The sequence below is a fragment of the Drosophila hydei genome, unplaced genomic scaffold, assembly GCF_003285905.1.
Source record: "Drosophila hydei strain 15085-1641.00,03,60 unplaced genomic scaffold, DhydRS2 tig00008145-arrow-arrow-pilon, whole genome shotgun sequence".
In the NCBI taxonomy this organism is placed as follows: Eukaryota; Metazoa; Arthropoda; class Insecta; order Diptera; family Drosophilidae; genus Drosophila; species Drosophila hydei.
The window spans coordinates 513,954-522,634 of record NW_022045850.1 but is presented as its reverse complement, the minus strand read 5'-3'; the positions used below and the strand labels follow the sequence as shown (position 1 = coordinate 522,634).

Below are 8,681 nucleotides of genomic sequence, written 5' to 3'. Positions count from 1 at the left end.
TATATATATATATATATATATATATATATATACATATATTTTAAATCAAGAGGCAAAATTTCAGATAAATTTGATTTTTGAATTTCGGATAGTATTCCACATGCTTAAAAAGGAAAAAGTATACATATATATAAAATATAATAACTCTTTTTTATATATATTGAATGTATTTATGAAAGGAAGCAAACTTTTGATTTAGCAAGATCTCTATAGATTCTATGTAACACACACACACGCATCATCGTCCGTCTCTGCATCTTATATATATATATATATATATATATATATATATATATATATATATATATATATATATATATATATATATATATATATATATATATATATATATATATATATATATTTATATGTATTTATATATATATATAGTTTTACATATATTTGCATGTTTATGGTATATAGTGACGTATAATTTATACCTACGTATACCTTATCCAATACATACAAATAAAAGATGAAAAACTTGAACACGTCTAAGAAACATACTCAAATTTTGAATATTAAAGAGTGAAGTAGAATCGAAAAATCGGAGCTAGGAGAAAAAACTGCATACACGCGCATTATTTATTAAAAAACATCTTAAAAAGGCATAATGCTGTCACACGATATTGCAAAGCATTAGTTAATCTATTTAATAAAATACTAAGCATTTACAAATTTTATTATACCAAAAACAAAAAGAAACAAAAAAAATTAGCTAATTATTATAAAACTATTAAAGAAACCAGCTACAAATAATTGGTATCTGAGTTATCTAATTACAATTCAAATCTGAGCAGGCAGCAGTCTAGTCGAGGGGTTGCTTGACTTCCAGTTTATACGTTTGATCAAACAAATACACATATGATGAGTTATATTTCTTGTTCTTCTTCTAGCCAAATCCCAACTAACTTTGTTGCTCTTAGTTCGATCGTATTCAACTTTTCAGTTAATGTATACAAATAAAAGTAATACATATTTCTATATAGATAGACGCAAGATTTCGCCGTTGTCTATGTAGAGAGTCAATATACCAGATTACGATTCTAAGAATATGCGATATATGCTTAAACTACAGAGCCTCAAGATAAAGACAAACTTATCTTGATCTGCGTTTGATCTGTTTCTGAAAGCCCCTGACACTTAGGTCTTATAGGTTTAAAAGCAGACCAACAGTGGACTAGAACGACGTGGTTATTGATAGGTAGTGAGCTACTTGATTAAGGTTATCAATGACTTTCCATTTATCCTGATCTGAAGAAGCATTGCCAGACTATTGATGGTGAAGAAAAAATATATGTATTTTATAAGGCTTACTCATGCCTTCCTCATATATATTGTTTTCACAAGATTACCAATTTGGCCTAGGTTCAGGGTATATACATATGTAAGAGGCGTATATTCAATAGGGGAAATAAATAAAGTTTTATCGTTCTTTAGTTCAATTAATACAAAAACAAAAACTAAAACAAAAACAAAACCAAAACAAAGAAAAACTGAAAAATAATTATGAATTTATATATGTGTATATGTGTATTTCAAATATTTATTCATTTTTTGTATAAAGCCTAAAAACTGTATGTTTAGGAAAGTGCACATTAAATTCAAAATATTTCAAGACTAAAATATTAAAATAAAAAAAATTATAACAAAAACAATTATAACTCTTAAATAATATATATCGCTATACATATAAAGGTTTTCTGATTTAATGAATAATGTTATATATAAAGAGAAATGAGATATTATTCATTAAACCAGAAAATCTTGTTTCTACCAAACAAAAAACAAAACGTTGTACATATATATGCCAATTTCAGTACTTTTTCAAATGTTTTTGAAATGAAATTAATTTTGAAAAAGTGATTTCAAAACTTACTAAAACAAATATGATTTTGAAAGCTATTCATATAAATATTGTAAACAAAAGACTTTTGCATAATTGAATTTGTTATTTTTTTTAAGAAAGAGACTTGACAGATAAGTTATACGCAACTCAATATATGGAGGAAGACGAAGAGTTAAGCACGTCTGTCCGAAAACATCTCGTCGATCTAGCCAATACGCTTAAGACATTGAAATTTTTCAGCTATATTCTCGTATAAGTCTTGTTTTTGAGAAATCTTTGACCATTTGCTGATTATCCATAAATATTTTTATTTTCAGTTGGTTTTTAGAGTGCAACTTTAACATTATGACAACTAGAAAAAACAAATTTCTTATATATATTTCCTGCATTGTGTGTAAATGGATTAATGTGTTAATGTGTGTGAGTTAGCTATAACCTTTGAAGGCTTAAAGTTCAGGGTATCTCCTTGTTGAGTACATCCTATATAAATATAGTTGTAATATATAAAAAAACAAAAGTTTGGATTATTTACATTTTAATTAATTAAAGTTTTCAAATAATTTGAATTTCTCATTCAATGATTCATTAAACGATTTATTTTATAAAATTTTTAAAAAAAGGGAGGGATGTTTTTTTTACTTATACGATTTCATTATTTTAATTTTATTTTGTCAATGAATTCAATAAATTAACTAATTGTGCATTAATATTGTTAGACGAAGGCAAGTGAATGGAAAAAACTGCAGCTTATCTTAGGAGGATCGTATACATATGCTTATCGTTTGCATTTGTCCGATATTTGTATGATACAAATTGTGTCCGATGTCTGTCTGAAGGCAAATTAATCTAGCAAGATTTGTATTTCTCTTCCCTGATTTTAATAAACAGTTCCTATAATAATGTCGTCCGATCAGACAGGTGGAAATATAGAGCTAAAACAAACACATGGACACTAAAGATCACATCACCTACATTTAGAAGGTATATAGTATATATAGTATATATATATATTTATATATGTATGAAAGTCTGTACTAATCTGTTTCGGCAATCCAAGGTTTTACAAGAAGTCAGTTTGTTATAAAATGTATAGTTTACTATGTTAAACATGCACTATATACGTATGTACACCTACACATACACATCCTTACAGTCACAGACACACACAATCATGTACATATATTTGTTCTGCATACAATTTATAACTGCTTAGTTGCAATGAGAGGCTCGCACACACCCACACATCCACATTAACGGATTTCTTAGTTTCCAGTATCTTAGCTTCAAAAAATACACACACACACGCGCACACATATACACACACTCACACACACACATGGCAGACAGGTAGCTTCCATTTTAGACTCGCACGTCCACGCACACAAATTGCAACTATAATCGGAAAGGACATTTTGAAATCCCATAAATAATGTTAATGCTGTTAAATGTCGTGTATGCATGTTCAATGAATCCAAAGCAACGGGAATACATTTATTACTGATAATTTTCTAGTATCTAAACGTTTTCTTAAATGATCTAAAAACAACAAAATTAAACAGAACTTTAAAATATGATCATATTGTAAGAATAAATAAAAAAATAAACAAACAAAAAAAAGAAAAAAATTATTAAATTTATATATAACAAAATCGAAACGTTGTTTGAAACAATAAAGCACATTATGAGATAGAATTGTATCAAATTGCTTACCAAATGTCCCACAAAAGAGATAAGAAAAAGAAAAAAAAGCTGAAGAAGGAAAAACGAATTCCGAATCATAAAGCGATCACAAAAACCAAATGCCTATTTGAATTACAAAAATAAAATGCTATAGTTGATGTCCTTAAAATAATATATAAAAAATACATATTTAAAAGAAATATCGGTAATAACTCTAAAATCAATATGAATTATTATATATTTATGATTTTATTAATTACAAATACATACCTAATAAAAATTATTAAAAATAACATCTATATGTATTAATGTTAAAGCCGTATAAGTAGGGATTAGTTTTGCAGGAGTCATCAGGGCAACTTCAGCATTGGTAGCGGATATGTACCGGCAACGGCATTATAAAATTGCCTGCTTTTCTCTTTTTCAGACCATGAGTCACTGGAGCAATGGATAGTGTGTCGATGCAGACAGACAACAGCAAACTCAATCCGGAATAGATTCAGCATATGAAAAAGATCGTATAAACAAAAATTGAACTTCAGCTTTTACTTCTAACTTGTGTTATGCGAATGTCCCCAAGAGTATTATGCATTAATCTACTGAGACAATGGGCGTGACTGAATAACCTTTATCAAAACGTTTCAATAGAATAATTTGATAAAGGAAATTCCATGACCTCTCGAAAGCATAAGAATAATCTCACACTAATCCAGCGGTTATCTAGCTTTTGTACTGTACAGGATCCCTGATTAAAGATTCTAAGCCAGATTATTGAGTCAAAATAACATTTTATCTTCCTTGTAAGCCCATGTCATATCGTACGTTAAAACATGATGCACTTGTGTTGTTAAGTTACGTTTTATTGGTTTAAACTGTCTCTGACATCTTTAATGCTTAATTCAATTGAATATTATTATTTCATTAGCAAGAGCCGTTTAATGTAGTTGGCGTCCCTAGCGTTTAGGCGGCTTCCTTGGCGAGACGATCGGCCTTCTCGACAACTTCCTCAATGGGACCAACCATGTAAAACGCAACCTCTGGCAAATGATCATATTCGCCAGCCAAAATTTGGGAGAAGCCCTTGATAGTTTGCTCCAATGGGACTAGTTTGCCGGCATGTCCTGTAAAGACCTCAGCGACTTGGAATGGCTGTGACAAGAAACGCTGAATCTTGCGTGCGCGCGCAACGGTCAATTTGTCCTCCTCAGACAACTCATCCATACCCAAAATGGCAATAATATCTTGAAGAGATTTGTAATCCTGCAAGATTTTCTGAACGCCACGAGCTACATTGTAATGCTCCTGGCCAATGATGTTTGGATCCATGATACGAGAAGTGGAATCCAAAGGATCGACAGCTGGATAAATACCCAATTCAGCAATGGCACGCGACAACACGGTGGTGGCGTCCAAATGAGCGAAAGTTGTGGCTGGAGCTGGATCGGTCAAATCATCAGCTGGCACATAAATGGCCTGCACCGAAGTGATGGAACCCTTTTTGGTTGTGGTAATACGCTCCTGCATAGAACCCATATCAGTCGCCAAAGTGGGCTGATAACCGACAGCCGATGGGATACGACCCAAAAGAGCAGACACCTCGGAACCGGCCTGAGTGAAACGGAAAATGTTGTCAATAAAGAGTAACACATCCTGTCCCTCTTGATCACGGAAATATTCGGCAACAGTTAGACCAGTCAAGGCAACACGGGCACGAGCGCCAGGGGGTTCATTCATTTGGCCATAGACAAGAGCCACCTTTGATGTCTTATCCTTGAGCGAAATAACGCCAGATTCAATCATCTCATTGTACAGATCGTTGCCCTCACGTGTGCGTTCGCCAACACCAGCAAACACAGAGTAACCACCATGGGCCTTGGCCACGTTATTAATCAGCTCCATGATAAGTACAGTTTTTCCGACTCCAGCGCCACCGAATAGACCAATTTTACCACCCTTAGCATAGGGGGCTAAGAGGTCGACAACTTTAATTCCAGTTACTAGAATCTCTTGCTCAACCGACATCTCCACAAATTCAGGAGCTTCGGCATGAATGGCAGCGGTCTTATCAGTTGGGATTGGACCACGCTCATCAATGGGTTCACCTATTAATACGAATATTTTCTTTATACTGTTTTTTCATTTATCCTTTTTGTTTTCATTGATTGATTACTCACCAATAACATTAATGATGCGTCCCAGGGTTTCTGCTCCCACTGGAATACGAATTGGATAGCCGGTATCCAGAACCTTCTGTCCACGAATCAACCCCTCAGTGCCATCCATAGCGATAGTGCGCACGGTATTCTCGCCCAAATGCTGGGCAACTTCCAGTACCAAACGTGGCGAACGGTTATCAACTTCCAAAGCATTTAGAATTGGTGGTAAATTGTCGTCAAACTGCACATCGACGACGGCACCAATAACGGCCACAATTTTTCCATTGGCTCCAGCGGCCGCCTTAACAGCAGCTTTGGCAGCATGACCCCGAGCTGGAAAATAAGTTATTTTTATTTAAATTGACGTGTACATGGGAACGTTAACAAACTAATTTATTTACATATTTATTCGGCATTTTACCTTAATTTCGGTTCCTTCAAATTTAAAATGCATAATTTTGCTTTTTAAGAAATATGGTTTCGATTACGTCAGAATGATTACATTTTCTTTTCAATTAATATGGAAATTACAAATGAAAAATAGCAGGAAGTGGTCTGTTATTTAGATAATGACACTTAAGTCTTAATTTGTTTTAATCTTATATTTTTGAATAATGAAATAAATTTTAACATTGATGTTTAATGCAAATTGATATGTAGTCATATTAGTTTTTAGATTCTCAAAAACAAAAAGGGATGAATATAGCTTACGAAAGAGATTAGACACTTATTTTTTATATTTTATATTCATCTTATATAAACACTCATATTAAAATATGTATTTTAATTATTATGCAATCAGTTCTTTTTACCGCAACAATAAGGTTATGTAGGCTTTTGCTCGAGCCACTTTTCGCCCCCTCGTGAACTCAAATTGTAAAGTCTTTGCATCCATTAAAATTACGTTTGACCAGATTTTCTCAATATTATTTTAGCAATTATATAGATACTTACACAATTGCCCCAATATTGGCAGCAAATTCTTATCAGCTTTAGCGGCAACACGTAACGCGAACATTTCTCGACCAACTGACGGAGATATATAGAAGTACTACCTTGTCGTTGCAAAGTGAATACATAATGCATTGTTGCATTTTTCGTGTTTCGATATGTGCAGTGGTGATAAGCAATATATCGATACAGCTGTATTGCCATCGATTTCAAACATTTTGGCCATTAGGGTAACTACGATTTTTTTCCGGCATTTGTGCTCCTTTGTTTTAGCTGACAGAAATGAGGGTATTTAAAAGAAAATAAAATGCTATATATATTAATAGTTAAGCATATATATTAATAGTATAAATGCATATTTACGTATGCATAAATGCATTACATCAACATAAGAAAACCCTAAAACCTTTATAAGCCGAATTTAACTATCGGTTAGGATCGATATTTTTTTGTAATTGAGATGAGATATAGGAAAAATAAAGTCTACTTGAGATCAAAATTAATTTAGTATGGCTTCGGCGATGTTTTTACAGATGTACATACATCTTTCACTAACTTTTTAATCTATATTCCCAAAATGTTAAAAGGGGGACTTTTCATATTTACAGCAAGAGTGCTCTCAGTTTAATAAACAAAAATCAGGTCCTACAGCTGGCATTGCAATTAATCTCTGTCAAAGCCAACTTTTATTAATTTGTGTATATGTACATACTTACATACATACGTGCATACATACATACGTGCATACATAGATACGTGCATACATACATACGTGCATACATACATGCATACATACATACGTACATACATATATACATACATTCATACATACGTGCATATATACATACATACATACTTGCATACATACATACATACATACGTGCATACATACATACATACGTGCATACATACATACATACATACGTGCATACATACATACATACATATGTGCATACATACATACATACATACGTGCATACATACATACATACTTGCATACATATAAATACATACATATGTACATAAAAGCATACGTATATGCACACATGCATCTATGCAGTCATGTATATATGTATGTAGGTGACTAACACTAAAACACTGCAAGCGAAATATTCTTAGATCCTCATTATTAAAAATCGTGGCGTCTCGCTCTAACCTCTATGATTTTATATCTCCGACTGAAGAAGCACATCCCCAATAAAATCAGCAAAGATCCACGTGTTTTGCGGTACCTTTAAGCCTATTTTTGCAACTGACAAAGCAAAACAAAGGCTATGAAAATTGTATCTAATTAAAAATGAAAGAATCATACTGACTACTAAGCCAGTCGACTTTTGAATGTCATCAAATCGAAATAATACATGAACACACATATACATATATAAACGAATAGCTTGTATTTTGGAATCATTTAATTGATATTTCTTCATTATATCATTACACTTTTCCAGTATCAGATCGATGGATGACCCTTTATTTATCCAAAGCAGTATTATTTTTGATGGCGATAACGCATTCTTCGCTGCAGGCACTTAGCACAGTGCATAAAAGATCTTTGCCGCTGTCGAGATCGTTGCGCAAAGAAACACCCAATGGACCGTCGGGAACTTTCAGATCCTCACGCAAGTTGCCAGATTCGTTCATTAGAGTTAAGTAGCCATCATCGCTAATGTAATTGAGCTGGAAGTCCTCGCGTTTTACATTCGGCACATCCATGTTGTGGGTGGAGGGACAAATATCCTCGTACTTTTTCTGTGTAAATATATCGATACCAACAAGATGGACTTTGGCGTGGCCATGCTTGCCTGTCTTGGAGGTAGACATATCCACTATCTTGCAAGGGCGTCCTTTAAGCATCACATATCCATTTTTACGCAGTGCCGAACATTGCATAGGGAAAGTAAGGGATGCTCCCGACCTATTTCCATCTCCTTCTTCTGACATTTTTAAAAAATTTTATTGTTGAAAACTTTACACGCGGCACGCTGTAAAGAAAAGGGAACTGAGCAGTGGTCACACTATAGAGATGAAAAAATCTGCGCAAT

The 8,681-nt window shown here is 33.1% G+C and overlaps 2 protein-coding genes across 2 annotated transcripts; both read right to left on the bottom strand.

The window, feature by feature from the left end:
* Nucleotides 1-4,368: 4,368 nt before the first annotated feature.
* LOC111597674 (ATP synthase subunit beta, mitochondrial) lies at nt 4,369-6,735 on the bottom strand. The gene is made up of 3 exons (XM_023312504.1): nt 6,640-6,735; nt 5,704-6,018; nt 4,369-5,631 (listed from the first exon to the last, which is right to left on the bottom strand). Exons 1-3 carry the CDS (start codon nt 6,701-6,703, stop codon nt 4,490-4,492), a joined length of 1,521 nt encoding a protein of 506 aa, XP_023168272.1. The 5' UTR covers nt 6,704-6,735; the 3' UTR covers nt 4,369-4,489.
* Nucleotides 6,736-8,010: 1,275 nt separating this feature from the next.
* Nucleotides 8,011-8,663, bottom strand: LOC111597641 (eukaryotic translation initiation factor 5A-like). Its single transcript, XM_023312449.1, has one exon. It carries the CDS (start codon nt 8,578-8,580, stop codon nt 8,110-8,112), a length of 471 nt encoding a protein of 156 aa, XP_023168217.1. The 5' UTR covers nt 8,581-8,663; the 3' UTR covers nt 8,011-8,109.
* Nucleotides 8,664-8,681: the final 18 nt, after the last annotated feature.